At 48.4% G+C, this 26169-nt stretch overlaps 1 protein-coding gene across 2 annotated transcripts in view; it reads left to right on the top strand.

Annotated features, from left to right (window-relative positions):
* Positions 1–26169, top strand: part of LOC126521862 (protein FAM107B) — a 181013-nt gene that overhangs the window by 35424 nt on the left and 119420 nt on the right. Inside the window, exon 2 of one of the 2 annotated variants that reach the window (XM_050170573.3) lies at positions 14056–14128. In XM_050170573.3, coding sequence (XP_050026530.1) covers positions 14063–14128 — 66 coding nt within the window. In that variant the 5' untranslated portion in view covers positions 14056–14062. Of the gene's footprint in view, positions 1–14055; positions 14129–20957; positions 21066–26169 lie in introns of those variants that run through there. The other variant, XM_050170574.3, reaches the window with a different exon arrangement.

Raw genomic sequence — 26169 nt, 5'->3', positions numbered from 1 at the left:
CTTGGCCTGCGGCGTTTCCCACTTGAACTCGACATCACATTTGGTTAGATGTGTTAGCGGCTCCGCGATGCGCGAAAAGTCCTTGACAAAGCGCCTATAGTAGGCACACATGCCAAGGAATCTGCGCACTGCCTTCTTGTCGGTTGGCTGCGGGAACTTTGCGATGGCAGCTGTCTTCTGTGGGTCGGGGCGTACTCCTGATTTGCTGATGACGTGGCCTAGGAACAAAAGCTCATCGTAAGCGAATCGACACTTTTCCGGCTTCAGAGTGAGCCCTGATGACTTGATGGCCTCTAGTACTGTCGCAAGCCGCCTCAGGTGATCGTCGAAATTTCCGGCGAAGACGACGACGTCATCCAAGTAAACAAGGCACGTCTGCCACTTCAGTCCCGCTAACACCGTGTCCATGACGCGCTGAAACGTTGCAGGCGCCGAGCACAGTCCGAATGGCATAACCTTGAACTCGTAGAGGCCGTCTGGGGTGATAAAGGCGGTCTTTTCGCGATCTCTTTCGTCGACTTCTATTTGCCAATAGCCAGACTTGAGGTCCATCGACGAGAAGTATTTAGCGTTGCAGAGCCGATCCAATGCGTCGTCTATCCGTGGGAGGGGGTATACGTCCTTCTTCGTGATCTTGTTCAGACGACGATAATCAACGCAGAAACGCAGGGTTCCGTCCTTTTTTTTCACCAAGACTACAGGAGATGCCCACGGGCTTTTGGACGGCTGGATGATGTCGTCGCGCAGCATTTCGTCGACTTGGTGCCTTATAGCTTCACGTTCTCGCGTCGAAACTCGGTATGGGCTCTGGCGGAGAGGTCGAGCGCCCTCTTCGGTTATTATGCGATGCTTTGCGACTGGGGTTTGTCGAATCCTTGATGACGTCGAAAAGCACCCTTTGTATCGTCGAAGTAGACTTCTGAGCTGTTGTTGCTTAATCGTGGGGAGACTTGGATTTATGTCGAAGTCTGGCTCGGGGACTACGGTCGTCGGGGTAGATGCGGCAGAATCCGAGAGGACAAACGCATTGCTGTTTTCCAGAATTTCCTCGATGTATGCGATCGTCGTGCCCTTGTTGATGTGCTTGAACTCCTGGCTGAAGTTTGTCAGCAACACTTTCGTGTGTCCTCCGTGCAGTCGAGCGATCCCTCTTGCGACGCAAATTTCACGGTCTAGCAGTAGACGTTGGTCGCCTTCGATGACGCCTTCTACGTCAGTGGGTGTTTCGGTGCTGACCGAAATAAAAATGCTGGAGCGAGGCGGGATGCTCACTTGATGTTCGAGCACACTCAAGGCGTGGTGACTACGAGGGCGCTCCGGCGGTATCGCATTATCTTCCGACAGCGTTATTGACTTCGACTTCAGGTCGATGACTGCGCCGTGTTGGTTGAGGAAGTCCATGCCGAGAATGACGTCTCGTGAACACTGTTGGAGGATAACGAAGGTGACAGGGTAAGTCCGGTCGTGGATGGTAATTCTTGCCGTGCACATTCCTGTCGGCGTAATCAGGTGTCCTCCAGCGGTCCGCATTTGAGGGCCTTCCCATGCAGTCTTAACCTTCTTCAACTGGACGGCGATGTGTCCACTCATGACGGAGTAATCGGCTCCTGTGTCTACTAAGGCGGTGACTGCGTGGCCGTCGAGAAGCACGTCGAGGTCGGTGGTTCTCTGTCTTGCGTTACAGTTAGGTCTTGGCGTCGGATCACGGCTGCGTCGTGTTGAACTGAAGTTGGAACGTCGCGTCGTCAAGTCTTCTTTCATCGGTGTAGTCTTGGCTTCCTGATTTCGTCGGGACGGCGGCGTGTCGTTATGTCGTCGAGGTAGTTTCGTCGGTGTCTTCGTCGGCGGCGGAGGATCTTCGTCAGTTCGACGAACAGCAACCGCACCTCCATCGGTTGCTGCTTTTAGTTTTCCGGATATGGGCTCGCTGACCGGCCCCGGGCTGGGCCAGTGTATGGTCGGCGCTGCGGCGACAGGTAGCGGCCTGGTGATGGCGAACGCGACGGTCGTCGAGAGCTCCACTGAGTAGCGGCGAGGTAGTCGGCGATATCGCGAGGTCTTTCGCCAATCTGTGGTCGCGGCGCGTTAACGGCGAACCCTCGGAGTCCCATCTCCCGGTATGGGCATCGGCGGTAGATGTGCCCTGCTTCACCGCAGTGGTAGCAGAGCGGGCGGTGGTCGGGGGCTCGCCAAATGTCCGTCTTCCTCGCGTAGGTGCGCTGGGCGACGGGTGGTCGTGCTGGCGCTGGCGGCGGCGGACGACGGAACTGCGGCGTGACAGGGCCCTGGCGCGGTCGCGTAGGGGGACCTTGACGGCGTGCGACGGCGGCGTAGGTCATCGCTTGCGGCTCAGGCTGCGGCGATACAGGGGCTACTCCAAGTTGTTGCTGGAGCTCCTCACGGACGGCGTCGGCAATCGAAGCCACTTGAGGCTGTGATGGTGGGAATAGCTTTTGTAGCTCCTCCCGCACGACCGCTCGGATAGTCTCGCGCAGGTCGTCGGTGGCCAGTGATTGAACTCCGGCGTAGTTTGTCGAGTTTGTGCGGCGGTCGAATTGCCGGTTTCGCATCTCGAGTGTCTTCTCGATGCTGATGGCCTCGCGAAGAAACTCGTCGACGGTCTTCGGTGGACTTCGTACCATTCCGGCAAAAAGTTCCTCCTTCACACCACGCATCAGCAGGCGGACTTTCTTCTCCTCGGGCATGTCAGGGTCGGCGTGGCGGAAGAGACGGCTCATTTCTTCCGTGTAGATTGCGGTCGTCTCATTAGGGAGCTGCACCCGGGTTTCTAATAGCGCTTGGGCTCGTTCTCGGCGTACGACGCTTGCGAATGTCTGCAGGAAGCCGCTTCGGAAGAGTTCCCAGGTCGTTAAGGTGGCTTCTCGGTTCTCGAACCACGTCCTGGCCGCGTCTTCCAAAGCGAAGAAGACATATCGCAGTTTGTCGTCGCTGTTCCAGTTGTTAAAGGTAGCGACTCTCTCGTACGTCTCAAGCCAGCTTTCCGGGTCCTCGAAAGTTGAACCGCGGAACGTCGGAGGCTCCCTGGGCTGCTGCAGCACGACGGGTGACGCTGGGGCTGCCATTGGGGTGGACGTGGTGGCCATCTTCCTAGTCGTCTCAGGCAAAAGTCCGTGCTCCGGGGGCAGTCCTTGCAGCCTGCGGCTACCTCGCTGGTTCTTGGCGACGTTGGTGTCTTCCGAGTGAGGGCTTGAGTCACGGCTTTGTGGGGGCGTCCGGTACATGAACGCAAAGCACCTCCACCAGATGTCACGTGGTGGTGACGTAGAAGAACACAGTAGCAATACTGTGAACGAGAAAACTAACTTTTATTGGGCGAACTTGTGCCCACAAAACAGGCTACACTTATAGCACAACGAAAGCGGCGAACACAGTCGGCGATCGTCGGAAATCTGATCAGCGGGTCAAGCGCGTCGGCTTTTATACAGAATCGTCGAATGTTCCAGACTAATCGTTGGGACTCGCGTGCCTTCCACAAAGTTCTACAGCATTCGCGTCAGGCGAATAAATCAGATAACACAAGGTTCGGCGACAACAGACTGCGGATAGAAGCATCGATAACTTTCCAGAAACTTCAGATACATGCAAGCGCGTCCCGCGCTGTGCGATTAGATTTGTTAGGTGGCGAAACGTGGTCGCCCGATAAAGATAAGTACACGTGTCAATATGTATAGGCTGCGCTGTATCATAATTTCTTCAACAAGTCTTGGATGGATGGATGGATGGATGGATGGATAAAACTTTATTGGATCTATTTAAATGTGGTTGGGCCCCTAGACGTCCGGGAGCCCCCTGGCCGACATCTCTAGGCAAGCACGGTCCATCAGCCAGAGCTGGTCATCCTAGCAAGTGACCCGAAGAGCGGCCTCCCACGAGGAATGTGCCGCCGTAAATGTCGGCAGTTTGTCTTTACGTCGATTTGAAATTCTGACCTCAAGATTCTACAACTATGATACGGTTGGCTAAAATTGCAAAGACAGCTCTATATACGCCGCATATGATGCAATATGGTTGGTTTTGATATGCATTCTGGGTGCTTTTTGTATGATTTCACTCCCACCTGCTGCTACATGCGCTGAGTCGTTGCAAGCGAGAGCGTGCGTGTGTGTGTGTGTGCGTGTGTGTGTGTGGTGTGCGTGTGTGTGTGCGTGTGTGTGTGTGTGTGTGTGTGTGTGTGGGTGTGTGGGTGTGTGTGTGTGTGTGTGTGCGTGCGTGCGTGCGTGCGTGCGTGTGTGTGTGTGTGTGTGTGTGTGTGTGTGTGTGTGTGTGTGTGTGTGTGTGTGTGTGTGCGTGTGTGTGTGTGTGTGTGTGTGTGTGTGTGTGTGTGTGTGTGTGTGTGTGTGTGTGTGTGTGTGTGTGTGTGTGTGTGTGTGTGTGGGCACACCTAAACAGAGATTTCCGTGTCGCCTCTCGGCATTTAGTTGTCAAAAATATTCTGGTCCATCTATGGTCTTTTTTTTTTCTTTACGTTTTTTTAATAATGAAAAGAATCATCATTCAACACTTGGCATAAATTCTCTCAAGGCGTCCGTGTGATGAAGAAGGGATGAAGATGAGACCTGCTAGGAGGTGTATCGGCCAGGGCGAGCGACCGTATTTTGCAGCTACAATGCATTCCGTTTTCCATTTTCAGTTTGTTATCATTCGTCCCGATTAGGGGCACGTGCGAGCATGAAGAGCGAGAAAATAAGAATATAAAACAAGTTCTTACAAAATGCGGCTTCGAAAGAAATATTTTGCTCACTTCTCAAATGCTGTTTGTGCCATAGTTTCCTCTAAAAAAATTACTAGAGTGAACTCTAGCGTTGCGCTCACTCCGATGCCCCGGGAAGGACACTTAGTACATGGATAAATTTGTCTAATCTTAATGCTTGTGGCTTAAAATGCTCGTGTGATGTTATTTCGCGTTTTCTTTCTAAATTTTTGTGCACTCGTAATTTTTTAAACACAGCAGGACATTTAGTGTCTGCACACATGTGTAATCATGCGCATTGTCACATTTATAGCGCAATCTTTTGCGGAAAATTATCTATTTGCAAAGTCGCGAAGCCGTTTGAAGCCACGAGGACGAAGTTTGGGCAAAGCAATGCACCAACCATCATTAATCCCGTTTCTCTCTGAACAGCCGCACTTGCAGCTCCCGTAGGCACGAACACCAGAGTTCCCTCTGATAACTTTTGCACGAAGCTCTATGGTTTACAAAATTATGTATGTGTTTCTGCATGCGTCATCAGCCTTAAATGAAACCTTGAGCACCAGCTGCGTAAGCACACCTCAAGCGCAAAACGTTCAGCCGAGACAAGCCAACCCTTTCGCTGTATACCTTTCCCGACCGCCTGGTGGGGTATCCCAACAGCACAGCGGCAGCCGCCTCCTTGTCACGGTTCGCGCCAGTGGAAGCGGATTTCGCCTCGCGATAGAATGGGGCAGGCACACAAGCGCCTGCAGCGCAGCGGGAAAGCGTCAAGGCCCAGCGGCCGCGCTTGTATGCACGTGACGTAAGCCGGGCGGCACGGCTGCCGTCGTCTTCGTCTTCGCGGCGCCTTTTTCGCAAGCCCATGGCCGATCACCTTTCGTTCCAATGCGCCACCAGGCGTGACATATCACCTTTCGGAGGCGCCGAAGAAGAGCGCTGCTCTGCTGGCCGACTGCCGATCGTCACGGCGGCCGCAGAGGGAAGCCAGCTTGCAAGCCAAGCGCATTGGCGCACACCAACAGCCGTAGCCGAGAAGGACTCCCTCCTCCGCTGCTCTCCAGCAGCCGAGACCGGTCGAGTGTTTCTCGACGCTTCATTTGTGCCGCACTACATGGGGGAAGCATCGGACGCCCGTGAACGCACGGTTCTGGAGTCGTTTGCGAGCTGCTGCATGTATACTGTCTCTTCTCTATCCTTTGTCTATCTTCTCAAGGCGGTTTCTGTTCCTCCTTATTCTTATTCTTGCCTGGAGCCTATATGTTGTTCGTTTGCGTGTGTGTGCAAGCTTTGCTGATGGCTGTGTGGTGGGCCGAAGGACTCGGCGCCCATCGTGTTTCCCTCTGTCGTCTTGCGCGCAGACTCCGCCGACGTCGCATTTTAGTTGAGTGCATTTGTTTTGACACCATAGGCTTGGCAGTACTGGCCCAATTTGTTGACATCGGTGCAGTGTTCTCGCCGTACAACAACCAGAGAACCCAACTGCTCTCCAGGAATGTCTGGCCATACGCCATACTCCACGACGTTTCTCGTATTCACCCGACCTGTCGCCATGGGATTTCTTTTCGTTTACGGGTGCGAAAATGCCGTCTGAAGGGAAGCGTCATGAAGATATCGCAGCAGTCTGAACTGCTATGGATAATGCGCTGAAGAACATCCCGGATGAAGCTTTCTCTGCTTGCTTACGTGACTTACAGAAACGGCGGCAGCTAGATAGACGAGAAGACTGTTTTGACAACAACTAAAGTTATTAATTTGTAAGTTGAATAAATGATTTCTTTACGAGCTCAGTTCTGGAACTTTTATGGCATTGTACTTTGTTACGGGATGGTAGGAATACTTGTAGAAACGTAGCATCGTCATCGCGAAGCTAATGTCGCCCTCCATTCGTCGAGAAAGTAGACTTGTTCATCGGAGCACCTAATAAACGTCACTTTTTCAATATGCCTACTTAACTGATGTGGGTTTGTGCCCGTGTGCGCATCATGATGCATACGCTCCAAGGAGTGCCGTGATTCAAAAGTAATTCGACGTCCCTCGCAGATTCTCGATGGAAATTGCAATATTACGTTAGGTTCTTCTGATGTGTTGTACTTTAGAAAAGCAAACGGGCTGCTGTTACATACAGTTTAGGCTTGATATGCCAGGAGAATACATACAGGTAAAGGAATGGTGACGGCCCCGACTTTAATTTCCCACATTGTATTTCTCTGACGTCACAGATGGAAGCAACGTCTGGTTAGTGTTAATTGTTTGGCGAAAAAGAACGCTCACATCGTATTCGGAAACGAAACAAGAACTGAGGCAGTCAACTTGTGTTGGCTTTTGTAGCAAACTGGATAAAGTCTATTTAACCTCCCTGCCTTTCCGTCCTCCCTTCTCTCTCTCAGGCACAAGAAGGTTCGAAGTATTCGAAAATGTCACAAAATCCGTGACATCACGCGTTAACGTAGTAACGTGATCAATGACGTCAGTGACGTCGTTGGCACAGAAGTTTAGTTATGTGGGAAATTCAATGAAGCGAAGCTTCACCTTCTTCCACTGAGCAATACTATAAATAGTTTAGCCGTACCAATGCAGAGAAAACTTTCAACTCCATCAGTGTAATATAATCTAGCGTTTTCCTTTATTTTTATTTTAGTAGCGCCGAAATGAAATTGTCTCGCTCCACGAACACCACTGCTTCACGCCGTTCGATATCTCCAAGGGACAACTGCCATCATTCTCGGCAGTTTGTCAGAAGAAGCGCGGCGGCATTTCACGCAGTGGGGAGACGTAAAAGAAGGAAACGACAAGAACGGCCCAGCTGAAGTTCGTGAGCGTGCCGGCGCCGCACGTTGTCCCTCGTTCGAGGTAATAGGAGATGCACGAGGCCGCCTCTTCCTCCGCGGGAGGGCCACTCCGGATGGCCCGTGGCCCGTGACGGAACACTGCGCGTCGCCGTCCTTGCCACGCCCGCTGGCTCCGAAATCCTGTAACACGCTCGCCCCCCCCCCCCCCCCCCCCCCCCCCCCACCGGGTGTTCTTGTAGCACCGCAGGCACGGCGGCGGCTGCGCTCTTCAATTTGCAGCGCCGTCCCGCAAAGGTAGCGCTCGAGGGACGCCGCTCACCGGTGGAAGTGCCCACGCACTCCGTTGTTCGTGGGCGCCGGTGCTTCCCATGCGTGCTCGCGTGCTTGCACTGCCGCGCGCTTCGGCGCCGAGAGAGAGAAAGAGAACGCTGCGCTGGCGTTGTGCATCTTATGCATGCAGCGCTGCAGTGCGAGGAAGGCCAACGCGCGTGCTCGGGACACGCTGACTGGTCGCTCCGAGTTGGCAAGGTTGTTGTGTTTGCCCGCGCCGAGCTCTGCCGTCACGCCTGGCTAGAGCTGTGCCGCTCGAGAGCTCGGGGCGATTGAAAATTATCGTTGTGGGCGTCGATACCTAAGGAATTGAAAAGCTGCGACGTTGACGGTTGCTGTGGCAACGGTTGTTGTACGGCAAAAATAATTATGCGTTGTATAAACGTGGGAAGACATACTCGCAAGTCACCTTGTTCCAGCAGGTCTGTGTTGAATGAAGCGTGAAGTCGGTTGGCATTCTCCTTCCCTGTTGCGAACCGTTCACATTACGATGTGCCATTTGCTATGCGCACGCCTAAGGGAGGATCTATAGCAGATTGACTGTGCCCTTACCACACACAGTTTCACATTAGCAGCGCCTTTGTGATGTGTCATCATAGGTAAGCGTGACGGACATCGTCGTGCCTGGCGGGACTTCATTAAGCGACTCTTAAGTCGAATGTCGTTAAGCGACATTCTCCTAAGCGACTGTCAAGCACTTGTATAACGTGCTTGCCCTGGTCGATCATGTCAGGTGCGAATACTGTGCCGAAATGATCAAGTTACAAGTTTCTATCAATATTCAAAGCAGTGACGCTAGGACACCGTTTCAAGCAGTTTGTGTGACCTGGCTAGATGGTTGGTGATGCGTTCGCTGTTGCACGGCTTTTGTGGAAGCTGTTTCAAGACTTTTTAGTGCCACTCGTCAAGGAGACTCTCGCAGATGCTTGTGTAGTTTATCACCTTCCAGTTGGAACAAGCAATCTTGCTACGTGAGTTTTGACCATACAACACCTATCGTGTATCTGTTCTCGCTTCTACGTCCAACGCATCTTTCTCCGGACAACCAAGCATTCGCTCTGGCTCTCCTTCTAAGCATTTGACCAGTCTTCGTTTCAATTAAGAGAACCTTAACGTGGGCCTCCTTGAATTGCTGAGTGACACGGGCTTAGGTCTGTCCTCATCGTAAGCCACTCGTATCTCTCACCATTCTTCTCTTTCACTTCTATTTGAGCAAAAGAAGCAGCAGGTCAGAGGAGCAACCTCTCAGATCAACCTCTCTTCCTCCGAATAAGCGATCCCCTCTTAAATAAGCAAAAAAGAAAGAAAGGCACAGACAGGTGAGCAATAACAAAACTAAATGCAGACTATTGGGTCTACGTAATCTTGAAAAAAACCAAAAGTATAGGACAGCGCCTCAACAAGTGCAAGTGCTTGTCTGGTGCCTGCCTTCTTGTGTCCCGTCTAAGGCGTCTGTTTGTTAAAGCGTGCAAGTTCGCGACATGCATACTTTGTCAGTGCTTCGAAGCTATGAACGAAAAGGTCGCCAGGACGCTTTTCGCGGATCCCGCGATGTTAAAGCATTACACTAAACTGTACATTGCCGAATATAGAGAACACCGACGCAGGCGATAAAGAACTCCTGCAAATGCCTGGCATCACGCAGAAAGCGTCCGCAGATTTTGATGCTGCTTGGTGGCAGATTGATACTTGTTGCTGGGTTAGCACGTTCATACATGGTTCAGGTGTAAAGTACGCGATGCGATGTCAGATATGTAATGACAAGAAAGACGCTAGATACTCTGACGTCTTTTTCTGTACTGCTGTTTCTTCGCATTATTTCGCATACTTTATACCATAACCGTATTTAGCCGATATTGTGTGTCTAAATTAGTGAATAGTTAACCAATGGACGCTTGCTCGGCTGTAGGAAATCTGGACGTTTCCATCTTATTGCCGGTATACACGATGTGTACCGGCTATTTTATCGTCCAATTTAATTTAAAGGAGATGTAAGAACTCAGCGAGCAAAGGATATTTCGAGAGTGCCCCTCGAAGTCGGTATTAGTTCAATCCAGTCCCGACGAAAATTTCTGACGATGATGCAGATATAAGCCGGACAGAAAGAGAGAAAAAAAGGTTTAATGAAAAGAAACGCGGAGAGGTTGGCCGTAGGTGTGTCTCTCTGGCCCGCTACTCCTCACGGGTGTAGAGGGTAAGGGGAAAATAAAGGACAGTGTTGAGGAGATATAGAGGGGGCCGGAGAGGTTCATTGGTCGCTTTATCAACTTATCCGTTTTCTCTTTTGTCGACGAAGAAAGCGCAAAAAAAAAGTTAGGCTAGAATCGCGAAACGTGAGCGGAGAAAGTACCGAGAAGCAGATGTAAATTCGGTCCTGTTTCGACGTAGATTTTTCGCGACGATACAGAAATAGACCGCGAAGAGTGCCATTACTCTGCAGGCATGGCCGATATGACGCGGTCCGTCGAGCAGACTTGGGAGAAATGCAAAGATGTTCGCCGAAGGACGCGCCTTCAGGGCCGATCTGGTGGGCGAGGCCTTGACAGGGCGTCCAGCGATCAAGGCGAAGGCCGTTGCATTAAGAGAACTTTGTCCCCTACTTACGAACGTCTGTCTGTCAGCCAAGCCTCCGCGCGACCCTGTGCGCTGGCACGCAGAGAAAAGCAGAGAAAAAAAAGTGTAGAGAGAGAGAGAGTATCCCGCTGGCAGTTTTGTAAGCGTGATGGACAACTACAAGGGCGCCCGCACTCGGCTGTGGCGATGCAGATAACGCATTCAGTGGCGCGACATTCGTCTGTGGACAACGTCGTTTAAGCCAGTGGCTCTTTGCTCCTGCTCCGTTGGCTGCACTCCTTACTCGCATTCTTTTTCGTCGTGTTCTTCTCTTCTTGGCGTCGCAGCGACCTCCAGGAAACAAGATGCGCCTGGGCAGTTCCGAGCTTATATGGAACGACAGTACGAATGCGTGCGCTTTGACACACAGTCTCGCTCGATGCCTGCCATTCGTTTGACGGAATAACAACGAGGACAAATTTATTTTTCTTACTGCCGTGGTGCCACATATTCGAATTCTGACTGAATGACTGACTGATAAATTGTTTAATTATCTAATTGATTGATTGATTGATTGATTGATTGATTGATTGATTGATTGATTGATTGATTGATTGATTGATTGATTGATTGATTGATTGATTGATTGATTGATTTTAGTGACCCAAGCAACAAAGGCTATGAGAGACGCCGTACTGAAGAGAACGCCCATCCGGAACAGCGCAATAAAGCAAGCAAGCCAGGTACAGTCATTTTGAAGTTTTTCTTCTAGCGCAAAGAACACGAGGACGCAGAAGAGGAAAACAGACACACACAGGCGCTAACTTCCGTTGTTGGAAGTTAGCGCCTGTATGTGTCTGTTTCTTTCTCTTCTGCGTGGTCGTGTTTTTTGCGCTACAAGAAAAGCTTCAATATGTTACACCAAGAAGGCCAAATATCTACGTTGAAGGTACTGACAAATTGGCAGCAGCGGCAGCTCGAGACGAGCATCGTATTATGCAATACCCCGTACTTGAAGGGCTTCAAAACCATTTTCATAGCCTGGGGTTCTTTAACCTGCACCTAAGTCTAAATAACGCTGTGCGAGCGGAAGGAAAAGGAGGCGTTTATTGTTCGGTGTTTAATTTTTCGAGCGCCCTTTTCTGCAAGTTTGGTAAAATCAGACTCGCGTCAGCTATCTCCCTGTAAAAAAATATCAGTTGGGGACTTTTCGGTGCGCGCTACAACTGCTCCGCTGAAAGCTCTGCGTTTAAGTTGATGCTTTAGATCCGATTAATGCTTGCTGCCCAGGTAGTCTCATCACAAATAATAGCCTGAGCGGTGCGAGAGGGCACTGAACACTACTCCGCCAGCTCGCGTTGCCGCGCACCTACTTGTTTAAAAGCGTTGGCACAGAAATTTTTGAAATGTTTGCCTTCGAGTGGCCTAGTAATGAGTCTATTGTTCTCACAAGCGTTCCCAACTTCCTCTACTTAAAAAAAAAATCTTTTTTTTTTCGTGCCTCTGCTCTCTATCCTTATCATTCCCCTAGGGCAGGGTAGCAAACCGGAATCTTTTTGGGTTAACCTCTTTGCCTTTCCCATCCTCTCTCTCTCTCTCTTTCTCTCTCTCTCTCTCTGTCTGTCTCTCTCTTGGCACAGAAACCAGGCCCGGAGTAACGCACATATTAATTTCTCTCAATTCTGCTCGTCTGTTATCACCTACCGTTCACGGCCGGCCGATGCGGTGATGACGTTATGGGTCGTCGCTCTGACCAATGGCGAAAAGCGAAAAGGAATAGCGAAAAGGAATTCGGATAGAATCTTTGCATTATCCCAGCCCTGCTGTGGTCTGTATCCATGCAGTTCTCCGTTATGAAACAGGTTAAGCAGCACCCTAGTCTACAATAAGATATGAGCTAAATAACTGGATATTTACTTCCCGGGGAATTCGCAAAAAAATTGTCTATATAGGTCTAATTTATTTCACGCCAGAACTATGCCAAGGTATGTTCGAGTTCCAAATCGGAGAAAAGCAGCTGTGTTCATAGACCACGTGCTAGACAGCTTTGCTTAGTGGCACGAATTGGAACGCACCCTAAAAGAAAGAAAGAAAGAAATGAAGTGCGCTGCTGTGTTCACCCGGCGGATTGGCCGAGGCCCGCTTTAGCTTCCAGTTTGTTACACTGTTTTTAACAAGACAGGGCACGTAGGCATCCCTATGTGCGCTGCTGCTTTACGTTCCGTCGAGCCTGTAATTAGGAGCTTACGGATCCACGCGTGGAGGCAGCGCATGTAGCATCCGCTGCGCCAGAAGAGAGAACAAGAAAAAAGAAGTTATAGATATTAATGCCTTCTTTTCTGCGTGGCACGTGTAATCTCATGCAACCTACTTTGCATAGTGCACAGTGCATGGTCAGGGGCGCACACGCGCATGCGCCCTCGAGAAAAAAGAAAAAAAAAAGAACTGGGCCATCTTGTTGGCGCGTTTCCGGTTCGCTGCATCTAGGCGCGCGCTCGGCGACTCATTATACCGCATATATCTTCAAAAACCCCTGGTTCCTTCCCAAGGTTGCTCGCGTGCTTGGGACGCTTAGCGTTGTTCCGCGGCTCGACCTAGCCTTTGTTTCTTCTACGTTCTTTCAGGCGAATCTCCTTTCTTGTTTCAGAGGAGTCGATGTGAAAATCTTGACCTGCGTTTGAAACGTCCCCATCTCTGTGTGTCTCTGTATGCCCTTGGGTGAAACGTGACAAAAGCCGGCGGGCGGCTCACTGCCTGGAATCGCCTCGGCGGGTGCATTCGATAACAGAATGTTAGCGGGATATGCAGACTAAGGTGAGCTGTCGTACAATCGTTACGGGGTGACATCGGAGATCTGTAACACATCGCCAAGGCTTTGTGCGTTTGTTTGCCACTCGCCGTGTCCCGTCTTTCACGCTGTTTCGTTCAAAGATGTCGACTTCGTCTGGATTTGCCCGCCGTTCGAAGATTGAGAAATGCGTTGGCCTCGAAAGCGGGGTCTTCCACACGGGAGCTTTCAAGACATAGCGCTCCCTGAAGGGGCGGAAGTAATCATGAAAAGTGTTCTGCGTTTGTTGATTGCCTCCCTCAGAGACACCGAATTAACGTACGCTTGGTGAAACACCTGTGCTAATGACAGCGTGAGATATGCTCAGGCGGAACAATTACCGGCCAAGCACACCAGGCAAGCACAGTCTGCTACAGCACCAGAACCATCGTTGAAACAAACTGATATTCTGTGGTTTGTGCTGCGCTATGAGTATGGGTCTTGCTACAATCGAGAACCTTCGCATCATCATCTTCTGACGTCACTCGTACCATGTAATTGTGACTCACTCCGAACCATACTCACTCCGTGACAGAGATACTCACTGATGATGTTACTTTCCAATTTACGACTTGTGAAATGTGGCCGTGAGACGAAACTGGTTATCACAAAGTATTGTCATAAGACGCTTTCTAAACTTTTCTTATTACGTTGCGATGGAGAACTGCCTAATTGTCGAACTGGTACCGCTGAACAAGCTGTGTTTGGATTCGTTGATTTGTAGGGAAATATTGAGCGAAGAAAATATGTCGGCGCTCAAGAGAATACTTATATGCAGTAACCAAAGAGTACCTGTTTTGTTCTGCCTCTCAATCGCGGTTTTCTTTTTTTCTTCCACGCAGGTGCACCATGACATTGGTGCACAGAGGCTACGTCCAAGTGCTGCCGGCCGGCACGTCGACAACAAAACTCCAGGTGCGTGCCATTTTGCATTTTCTAGCACCTCCCGTCAGATAAACATCCTTTCTGTGCGCTCGCATTAGCGAAACGCGATCCCTGTACGGGACCCTCACTTATACGCGAACACGCTCTGCACAGTTGGTTTAGGATATGGCGAACACTTGACGTTCATTAGTATGTGGACGTAGTCATCACTGCACATTGTTCCAATGTGTGGATAATTTTGAACTTGATTGTTACCTTTGAAAGTCTCTGAGACAGCGACTAAACAATTTGGCATACGGTTTTCTAAAACTCCCCAACCCCCTTTTTTTTCTATAACAAGTATGTTTATGCAATAAAGCGCGGATGACACCTCACTTACGGAATTACAATAATACAGCTGTTTGAAATAGTTTGATGAGCGTGTTACGTTCATGGAAGACGAACTGTGTTTCTTGCTGGTGTAAGTGCTGTTAAAAGCGTATTGGTTGTCCAAGCAGCACTAAACTTCGTGAAAGAGGTATTCATTTGCAATTGCATGATCTCTGAAAATTTGGGCAAAGGCTCCCTCGAGTCATTGTGGTTGCTCTACAGGAATTCAGCTAAAAGCGACGGAAAGAAAACTGCGTAGACATCTGAGCTCGCGAACGCGTTATTACTGTGCTACATTGTTTATTGGTTCATGCGGATTACGCTACGGCGGCAACTTTTGACGAGAGAACTGCGTCTGCTGAATGAATGGATTCCATGGCTCCAGAATGATATATGATGCGAGCATCTATCTATAACCTTCGTTAAGTGCTGCAGCTCAAGCCCTGTGCGAGCTTATCTTAGAACGTTCGCGGGAACATCTCGTATCTGGGCCGTTGCTCGCGCACAACTCTAACGAAATCTATGCAGCAGTTTCTTTAGTGAAAAACAAAAACGAAAAATGACATTCTTATAACGCTAAGTTTCCCACGTTCAGTACGCTGGTTACTATACGAAACGAAGCTCGCCCTGTGGCTTCTCGTGACCTCATCACCCCAGCCCGGCGTATTGCGGCGCCGGTCCTGCATAGCGAACGCGACCGGTCTGTGTATGCATATAAGGGAAGCACGAGCGCGCGCAGCGAGGCCACCGCAGAGCTCTTCATCGGTGACCGCATCGTGGCAGGCAGTTCAGCGACCCGAGCTTCAAACTCGTTCGCGAGATTGGCTTCCGTCGGCGCACTGGTGCGTGCAGGAGAAGCCGTCACCGCGTGGCCGCGGTTCAACTTTGACGTCGCCAGCGTGCTCGGCGTTCTTCACGTTGGTCAAGTCCGTTACCCTCTCTCTAGTCTTTTCTTCTGCTTTTTTTCTTGCTTCCTCTGGTTACCTTTCTTAACATGCGAGAATAAATGGCTGCAATTCAGTGAAATAAATGGGTTTCCTGGTTTTCTACTTCGACAGCACGCAAGAACACAAAGTTGACCGATAGACGATATTGCGAGATGCAGTGGGATGGAATCTCCATCGTAGAACATTCTTCACATTTGCGGAAATGAAGGAAAAATTTGAGGATATCAAAGAAAGTTTGCTTCAGAACCTTGCATCAATAAATTCGAAAGAGCCTAAGAAGGAATCTCTCTTATGAACTACCTGTTTGCATGCGTGTTTCACGCAAACTTAATTTGCTGAACTGATTACGTTACGAATTGCATGGTTCTTCACTTATTTATAATTTGTGATCGTACGAAGTTTCAGTTTATGGTGTGCCTGAGAGCGGAGGCGTTTACGCGACGGTCTTATATGCGTTCCACAAAACAAACGTGCTTTAGTAAACTTCACCACAATGCAGCAATGTATCGCGGTAAAATAACTTAGTACGTGAAAATTAAAAAAAAAGAACAAAATGCGGATCTGACGCAAACCTTGAACTCTACGGGAAGCAAAGCTTAAGTAAAGCGGTAAATAAATTTTTTACAGGTAACGACGATGCATATTTTGTTTACTTTCATTCTATGCAAGGTGATATCTCTTAGAATGCTTATGTTCATCCAGCACAAAGCAGGATGTCGGAACTAAATGTTTTTTCGTTTTGAGTTTAGTTTCATTCCACCGATAAAAGTTACGTTCGTGTTCTGCTCCGGTACGAAAACAGAAATGATTCCTTACGGTTCATAACAGTTTTTGTTTGCATCCAGAAATTTTTGAAGCAGAGTAACGATAAAAACATACTATTTATTGTTCTGAACAATTGAATTACGAAATCTGAAATCATACTCAGTGCCTTGAGTCAAGGCACTGAACATGATCTCAGAAGCAGCCCGTCATCGAGTGTACTCGTCCAAATGAGCTACCGCTGTTCCGATAAAATGAACTTAAACGAACGATGAAACTTCGGTGACAAAGCGTTTCACCCGTAGAAAACGAAGTGATAAGCTCTTTAGCTCGCAAGCCCTGACTTTTGCTACGATGCTGACCTGCTAGTGCACCGAGCGGCACGCTTAGATTAGTGGAGCGCTCGACCGGCTATCGTTCGCGCTATCCCTCCCTGAGATACGCGCTAATGCGGAGCCGTGAGATAAGCGCTTATGCTGACGTTGCCTGACCTCGGTTGTTTCGGATTGCCGACTTTCCCGTTGAACCAAAAACCGATAAAAAGAATGTTTCGGTTTCGCTCCGAACCAAAATAATAAATAACGTTTCAGTTACGTTTTTATTCCGGTCAAAAATATCTTTTTTTTTTTTCGTTTTTGTTGTCGTTCCGTTCCGACACACTGACACAAAGGTCGCAACTTTATTGTCATACGATCTATGTTTAAGCATTGCATCGTTACCTGCAAACAGAGCCCTTAGGAGAGCACCTGATATCACGATAAACCGGGCGACGCGGAATCTCCAGGTCACCAAAGGGGCAGTAGGATGAGCAAAGCTTGAACCGGCGTAGTCCGTGGGTTGGGGCCTCGGCGAGCCTCCAATCCACGGGTCAGACCGTGTTCCAGCTTTGTCGTCTCCGTTTCCCCTTTGTTCTAAGGTATACTAAGTAATGACACTTTGTTTACATTTCGTACGTTTACACTTTGTACTTGCTCAAATTTTCACTTCGCTCCACCGCAATACACTGCGTATGCTTCACCGTGTTACACAACTGTATTGCGGAGGGCCTTAAGAGGAAGCTTTAGCTCGGGTGCTCCTATCTAAATACATGTAAAAGGAGAATTCGTTTTTCTCGGCAATCACTGAACCAAATTTGACGAGGTTTGTTGCATTTAAAAGAAAACTTACAGTCTAGTGACTGTTCGTCTGGAATTTTCGAGTTAGATTGTCAATTTTTTATTAAAAATTGGCAAACATTGAAAATTTTCAAAAAACGAAACTATCAAGTTTACAACTCCGTAACTCAGCAACAAAAATGATGTCACAATTCTGTGAATTGCATTTAATAGAACACCTAAACCGGAGAAAATTGATATGTTACACATGAATATCAAAAAATTTAATAATAGGGAAATACAACTTTTGCAGAACCATTGTAACCAACGTAACAAATTCACGTAAGATGTAAAATGACATATCGAATTTGTCCGCTTTGAATGATCTAATGGATGCCGTTTACAGAACCGCGATATCAGTTCTTTATGCAGAGCTATGAATTTGTAAACTTCATCCTTCTATTTTTTTCATACGGTCGAATATTTGAAAATATTTTTAAGAAAATTCAAGCCCTAAATAGAAATTCCGCTTCCAACAGTCACTAAAATTTAACTTTCTCTTTGAAGTGCAACAAATTTAATTAAAATCGGTCCAGGGGTTATCTCAGAAAACCGTTTTTGCGTTTTACATGTATTTGAATAGGCCGCGTCGGAGTTGGGCCCGAGCTAAAGCTTCTTCTTAATGGATCGCATATAATATTTTTGTTGGCTTTTGAAACTGAATTGCAATAAGTGAGTGAGTGAGTGAGTGAGTGAGTGAGTGAGTGAGTGAGTGAGTGAGTGAGTGAGTGAGTGAGTGAGTGAGTGAGTGAGTGAGTGAGTGAGTGAGTGAGTGAGTGAGTGAGTGAGTGAGTGAGTGAGTGAGTGCACGAGTACGAGGGACACTGGGAGTCTTCTGAAGAACCAGTAAACCTTCACAACGTAGGCACCGAAGGCACCCTGCATAAAGAGAATTTGTTGTTGCTCCTTGCATATTGATTGAACGTCACGCACCAAACAATGCGCCCGCCTGTTTGCATGCAAAAGTGTACCTCACAAGGCAGCCACCGCAGATGCCCTGAACGCCCCCGTGCGCTCACACAATGATGTTTCGCCCCGCATCAAGGAAGCGGACGGCGGCGATTCGCAAGGGTGAAGGCGAGAACGCATGCGTCTGGTTTCCTCTACAATCCGCCAGACGTCGCCACTTCCCTACCATATTTTGAGCGCTAGCTCACGCTTGCATGTCCAGGACCAGCTTTATCCTATGACCAGCTCACCGCGGCGGAAAACGTTAGGAAGGGCTTTTGCTCGATAAGCACGGAGTTTCAATGTTCGAGCTCTATGCTCCGCGCACTCTGCGTCGCGATACCCGACGCTGATTAGGCCAGGACTTTTACTATCGGGAATCAAAAGCGTTCCTGGTTTCTTTTAAGCCGCCTTCCAGAGAAGGCGTAAATCACTTGTACTGCTCTTAACAGAACGCAAACACCAAAGGTTGCATGCTACATGTAAGGCGTACCTGAAGTTGGTGCAAAAAGATAAAAAAGAAAGAAAATAAACTACATTACGCACGAAAAAGAACATGAAGATGAACGCTCGTCTCCTTTATCTGCGCGGTTCTCGTTTTTGGCGCTCAGTTGCTTTAATTGAAAGGAAATCCTGAGGGATATTCTTCATAGACACGAGAAACCAATGCGACTGATGGCGGTGTCTTTCATGGAATTTAATCATGAAGCAATACTTGAAGAATGCCTAATGTGAAAGGAGAGATTAGGAGTGCAATATTCGCATTCCCGATTCGCCGTCAACTGATGAGTTGTCTCAGCGGAGGCTGTACCGATAGCAATAGGGACACACAAACAACGAACTTCATTTGATCCTGAGGAGCTACTGTCAGGACCCCCTAACGGGAGGCCGTTGTAACCGCTGGCCGCGCCCACGTAGAAGAGTTCTTTTTTTTTTTTAAATGCTATCCCCCAAGCGGCTTTTCGTACCCAAAACTATCTTGTACGCCTTTCGCATTCTTTTGTACTCTCTTTGTGTGTTTTTTTTTTAAATTTTCGTTTCATTTTATTTCAGTACTCTCAAGGCCCGGAAGCTAAGGGCGTTAGAGAGGGGGTGGGTACAATGCAAAAATAGAAACAGATAAAGAAGGAAAGAGGTGCAAGTTTTTAAACAAAAGCAGTAGTGCTATTACGCATATGTATCATCCACCAAATTTAGGTTCCCAATTTATAAAACTCTCCTGCCGGGCCCTTGCTTGCTTCTGTGTTTCTTTCCTCCTTCCTTTCTTTCTCTTCTTTTAAAGCGAATAGCTTTCTTTGCCTCTTTCGCCCGGTTTCGAGGTTGGCAGCGGTCGAAAGTCGGCGTGCCGTGGTCACAGGTCGGCGATGGCTGATGTTCGGTACCTGGACTTGCGGCGATGGAATGCGCAGGGAGGCTAGGAAAAGCGCCGAGGGAGAGGGTGCGTGTTCTCGGGCAAGCGAATTGCGGGGAGAGACGTAAGGAAGGGGCGGGGGAGGGGAATGGAACATTGACTAAAACCCCTTAAACTTCGTAAAGTAGCGACACTCTCCTCCTCCGCCTTTACTCCTCCTCGTTTCTCCTCTCTTTCACGCTCTCTCCTCGACCGTGGCGCCACCTACACTGCTCGATCGTAGCAACGGCGCCAACATGCACTCCTCGCCACTCCGTAGACGCTTCTCGAGCAAAAATGGCGCTGAAGCAAGGCACGAGGACCCACGTGATGCTATTAGGCCAATAGCGACGCGGCGGCGGCCTCGGCCAGAGCGCGCGAGGAGGAGGCGGCATTCTTCAACGCGTGGCACTACTTTACGAAGTTTAAGGGGCTTTAGCATTGACGCCTCGTCCGCTCGCTCGCTCGCTCGTTCGTTTGGTCGCTTACATTGACAATCATCATCGACGGTTTCTCCATAATTCATTATTTCATTTTTTTATTGGTGCGCTAATGGCAACCATTCGAGGTGCACTTCTCTCAATCAATCAATCAATCAATAAAACGAGCAACCAACTGCTGCCGGCAAGCTCCATAAATGATCGCACGCTTTGAATATATTGAACTCAGTATTTTGCGTTGTCTTGTATGTAACCGCAGTATGCGACACCGTTCCCTTTGCCCTGCCGAACGTGGCGCTCCAGGCACGTGGACGACGGAAAGTCGTTCTGGAAGCATATGTGCGCCAACAAAAACAATTTGTCCTTCCGGGCACCGTCGGTGCGGCAGGTTTGCTCGGCTCGTACGACGGCAATGTTTGCGAAGCGGTGAGTGAGTGGCGGCGTCCTGATAAGCAGCCAACACGGGCGCACTCTACCCGCCACCAGATGGCGTATCTTCTACGAGAGCTGCGTAGATTTACTACATAAGCTCAAAAAAAAAAAAAAAGGAGGGGGACGGGGAGCCTCTACAGTAACTCTAGAGCCGCCTCGTGTTCCTGTGTATGCTGGCTCTCACATAACGGTATAGGCTACCCTTTACTGCAGCTTTGCCGCGTTGTGATTGTTTGAGTTGAGAAAAGAAAAAGAACGAGAAGATAAAGCGAAGGACATTGTTCCCGCTTTAGATGCGCCGGAAGATTAGGCAAAACACGAAAAAAAAAGAAAAGCGTGTTCCGCAAGAGCGCGCCATCTCGACGGACACCTCGTACACCTCCGCTGATAAGCCGATAAGTTTGCGTGCTTTGAGACCCGGGCTGTCACACGTAGAACCCGGCTTATACCGGCGGCCGAGCGGTCAAGCCAGCGAAGATGGAGCAACTTCGCCGCAGTCTCGTGGAGGAATTCGTCGAACGCACTGTGAGTTTGTTGACGTCTCCTGCAGCGGTTTGTGACAGATTTGGACTACGGATCGAATATTCATTATTTGGTTCGTATTAGGCTCGAGAATTCGACGTTCGCAACTTTTGAATATTATTATGTTTATGTAATATAGTGTACATATGCATATACGAACCTGTTATGAGGTATAAAGCGTTTACAAGGTGGTAGCCGTCTTGACCGGCTGCGTTGCATACCCATTACCAAGGTAAATATACTTACGTCTCTGCAGCATTTCTATTGAAGAAAATTGTGCGCTGTAAAGCGAAAGGACGTGTTGTTCATATCATGAAATGCTTACTAATCCATAACAAGGAGCATTTCGTTATTGTAATAGCTTGCAGTGACGTACTACCTAAAAAGGCAACATGGTTCGAGAGAGAGAGAGAGAGAGAGAGAAAACATTTATTTGTAGTGAGATTGGGTGACTTCCTCGCAGGGTGGAGCCCTTAGTTTGCGACATCCCTGCCGTGCGGTTCCTATTTTGCTGTATATATAGCTTCTTGATGTTCTGTCATCTTATGACAGGTCCCTCGTCTTAATTCTGGTACACTCGGATAATATTGCGACACTTTCGCAATCTTCGGCGGTGTTCTCGTTACAACGTTCAAATCGAAATAAAAAAGAATAAAGAAACTCGCGGACTCACTTTACTCTCTTAATCATTTGACTACATGCCGAGGTAAGTAAGTGGCTACGGCACTGCGCTGTTGAGCAAGAGAGTCGCGAGTTCGAGCCCGACCGCGATGGCCGCATTTTGAGGAGGGCAAAATACCAAATTCAAAAAAGAAGAAAAGAAAGCGAGAACAAAAGAATAAAAAATGAAGAAAATCAGACTTGTGTACTTAGATTTAGGTGCACATTGAAGAACTTCAGATGGTCCACATTAATCCCGAGTCCCCCACTACGGCGTACACCTACAGTAATTAGATCGTAGTTTTGGTAAGTAATGCCCCAGAATTTTATTAACTTCTTTAAATCGGCTCTCCATCCACCGGTACGATGGCGAGTGCCTTCCTGCAATTGGTGCGTTTACCAACGCGCAAACGAAAGCGTTGTGCTTTATGACCAAGCGTACGTGCCGGGCAAAGCGCGAGGACCGCTGTCGCCCAGCCGCCGACGCTTCCGGACAAGAATACACCGCCTTTTATCAGCCGGGAACGGACCCGTTCAGACAAATTTCTAGCTAAGTAACGGCTGATGGCAGTGAAATACGGACGTTTTGGAATGCTGGTTCTTTATTATATGTTGAAGCCGCACAAACGCTGGTTGGATTTTGCACACCACCGGGGGAGTGCGTGCGTGCGTGCGTGCGTTTGTGTGCGTGTGTGTGCGTGCGTGCGTGTGCTCGTGTATGCGTGTGTGCGCGCGTGTATACGTCTACGCGTGTATACGTGTGTATGTGCGTGTGTTTGTATGTGTGTGTGTGCGCGTGTATGTATATGCGCTCGTGTACGTCTGTGTGTGCGTGCGTGCTCGTGTGTGTGTGCGTGTGTATGTGTGTGTGTGCGCGTGTGTGCGCGTGTATGTATGTGTGCGTGCGTGTGTGTATGTGTGCGTGCGTGTGTGTGCTCGTGTATGTGCGTGCGTGCATGTGTGTGTGTATGCGTGTGTGCGTGTATGTGTGTGCGTCTGTATGTACGTGTATGTGCGCGCGCGCGCGCGCGCGTGTGTGTGTGTGCGTGTGTGTGTGTGTGTGTGTGTGTGTGTGTGTGTTTGTGTGTGTGTGTGTGCGTGTGTGTGCGCGTGCGCGCGCGGTTCAGTTCCAATATCGTTCCACAAACCCCACCGCATTGTTCTTGTGCACTAGGAGGAAGTAACACGCACTGAAACTAATAATAATAATAATAATAATAATAATAATAATAATAATAATAATAACAATAATGTTTTATTATTATTATTATTATTATTATTATTATTATTATTATTATTATTATTATTATTATTACGCTGCAAACGATAATTAAGAGGTTCAATAAAATACGGCGGCACACAAAATCAGATGGTACTCACTGGTACTTAAGGATGAGTTGGCTTAGAAAAAGACCTTGAACATTCGATATCATTTTGTTCCGCAAACTTTTGCACCCTACTAGGAATTTCAAAATGGAACGACTCTTACAGCAGCTTTTCCTTTTTTTTTGCATGCAAAAGACGTTGTCATCCTCACTGCGAATACTTCGAAATACTCTTTTACATGGGTCAAAAAGACAACGAGATACAAGACAGATATTTTTAAACTGAAAAGTGAATAACAACCTGAGTCGGTGCGCGCTAGAATGACACTCTGCATGGAGAAATTGAGGGAGAGAAGGGACAAACACCTTGGTGATAGGTGACGATAGGGAGTAAAAAAGAAGATACATGGCATTTGCCGAGTTTTGATTTCCAGTATGCTGATATTACAATCAATAGCACGTATTACGATGATAATGACGATGTGTGGCTCTAGCATTTGGAACGGGTGAACAGCTGTACAGTGTTCTAGCCGTTACAATATATGCAGATAAACAAACAGATGAAGTTAGGCACAGTCCCAAGGGAGTCACTGCAGGCTAAGTGGAAACACATTTGTACCTACCAGGCCCCGTGAGAGAGCGCTGTTTCCACTCTTATTATGCCTCACTGTACAGCAAGTATGCTCTGCCTCAATACAGTTTGTATGTTTCACCTTCAAATATTGCTGCATTGCGGTGAAGCCGACTAAAAAGCTACCATAATTGTTTTTGTTGTCTTAATTAGTGCAGTTGCGACAGACTCCACTTGTGTTCGTTTTGTCTGAAGGCAAAATAACCATCTTGGGCATGTAATCAGATTATTCTTGCCCAACGTGATCATTCAAAGAGGCGCATGCAAAACAAAGAATACGGCCGGGTGTGTGGTTCTTCGTCGCGGGATGTCAGGCCATACACCTCGTTTATGGATAGGCGTTGCTGTTTCTGCGAATTATCGTCGAAATCTGGCTTCACCTACGGACTATACCTGCTAGTGTACCTACCTTCTGCAGAGTTCGTTTTGGCAGATAGCATCTCTTCCTAAAACTTGTATGCAACGTCCCCTTGTCTCGCTGTTATCGCCTGAGCCTGTTCGGGGCTCATAACTTGAGGACAACGTTGTCGATAATGTAACTGAAAGACGTAAGTCTTTCGCCAGAGTTGGTATCTGAAGAGCTCATTGTTCCGTACTGATTAAGCGCGACAGTCGGAAGATAATACCCGTTTTGGAGGAGAAGGAGATTTCATTGAAGAGAAAGGAGGAGAGGTCGGCCTGGAGAGGGTGTCTCTAGCCTGCTACTCTTCTACTCTTCTAGGGGAAGTGGGAAATACAGGTAAAGGTAGGTGGCAGGTGATTATGTTATGGTACAATGAACACGTTATGTTATGTTATGCACGTTATGTTATGGTACAATGAGCACAATATACACGTTGTCCAATACGCGGATGCGCGCTGTAGACACAATACACGCAAGAGTAATCTTGTCCACACAAAGCGTTATCGCGCAAACGCATTTCGCACTGTCTGCACGTCTCGCATGTTCTAGAGGCGATCGTCTAAACCAGTCTCACGTAGAAAGTTCAAGAGTGACATTATGGCACGTTGGGCATGGTCAACTCTTCTCCGCGTGCCTAAAATCTTTTCTTCCGAAAAAAGGTGGGAGTCCAAATAGTCAACACTAGACTTGAGTGTTCTTCGCTCGGCCGCATATTGAGGGCACACGCAAAGTACGTGAGCTATTGTCTCGGGAGTGTGACAGACTCTACAGTCAGGGTCCCGTGCTTGTCCAATCTTGTGAAGGTATCGGTGAGTGTACGCCATACTGAGCCGTAATCGATGGATGAGTGTTTCCTGGCCTCTACGCAACCGAAGGGGAAGCCGGAATCGTAAACCAGCGTCAAATCTATGGAGGCGCTCTTGCTGATGTTCGGGGTTGTCCCATTGTCGTGCCATAGAAGTTTTGATGGAGTTATGGAGCAAGGCGTGGATATCATACCGGGAATTTTTATAATGTTTCCGTCGTTGTGCGCCTTTTTCTGCTTCCGCGTCAGCCTGTTCATTTCCAACTATTCCACAATGGCTAGAAATCTACTGCAGCACGATGGTATGCCCGGATTTACACGCCTCAGCAAGCAGTGACATGATATGATAAACCAGAGGACTATATGCGGTTCTGTGATGGTTCTGCGACATGCGGTTCTGTGCTGATTTTGAGTCACAGAACACTGTCCACTTCTCGAGGCCTTGTTGCAGTATGCAGCGGAGTGCTTCTCGAACTCCTGTCAACTCAGCTGCTGTAGACGACGTTCTGTGTCCTATTTTGGATCGTTGTGCGACCAGATTTCAGGTACCGTATAAGCTGCCGCGGAAGAGGTCTGCGTCACAGAACAATCTGCAAAAACATGTTTGGTATATCCATGCATGTAAGCAATGTAGGATAATGCGAAATGCTTGAGCCCAGCCGTAAGCAGCATTTTCGACTTCTTCGTTATTCCGGGGATTGAGAATCTCACCGTTGGCTTTGCCATCGTACAGGGTGGAACTTCTGGTATGTCATGCGGTTCGAAGTCCGACACAACACGGCTTCTGAGTAGGCGGCGACAAACCGTGTGCTTGTGACGTTCGTCAGTGGACGATTTCTGCTTTGAAACAATGCTGTCGCCTACGGACACCGAAGTTGTGTGCGGCGCTTGCAGATATCGGAAGATGTGCGCTTTCCTTTCCTTCGTTTGTTTCTTTCCCTTTCTCTCGCTGCTAAGGTGCGATATATAAACATGATAACGTTTGCTAAACTTACATTCTTTTAGAATTTTGCCGTTTCTTACATGAATGTCAATTTCAATTACGTCAGCACTTTTTTTTTTGACCGATGACATACACAAGAGCGGCTTGCCGGGCAAGTTAGCACTCGTAACATGACAGTGGCTAAATCAGAGGAAAGACGCAACACAATAAGACGTACACGGGATACACGATGGACCTACATTTGACTTCATAAAGCACTTGCGCGCGTACGCTTTTACTCGGCTTGTGGACGTCTCTTTCTTTTCTTTTTTTCTTTCTTTCAAGAGATAGAAAAAAAAAT

The sequence above is a fragment of the Dermacentor andersoni genome, chromosome 6 (genome assembly GCF_023375885.2).
Source record: "Dermacentor andersoni chromosome 6, qqDerAnde1_hic_scaffold, whole genome shotgun sequence".
Classification (NCBI taxonomy): Eukaryota; Metazoa; Arthropoda; class Arachnida; order Ixodida; family Ixodidae; genus Dermacentor; species Dermacentor andersoni.
This window is presented reverse-complemented; position numbering and strand designations above follow the sequence as displayed.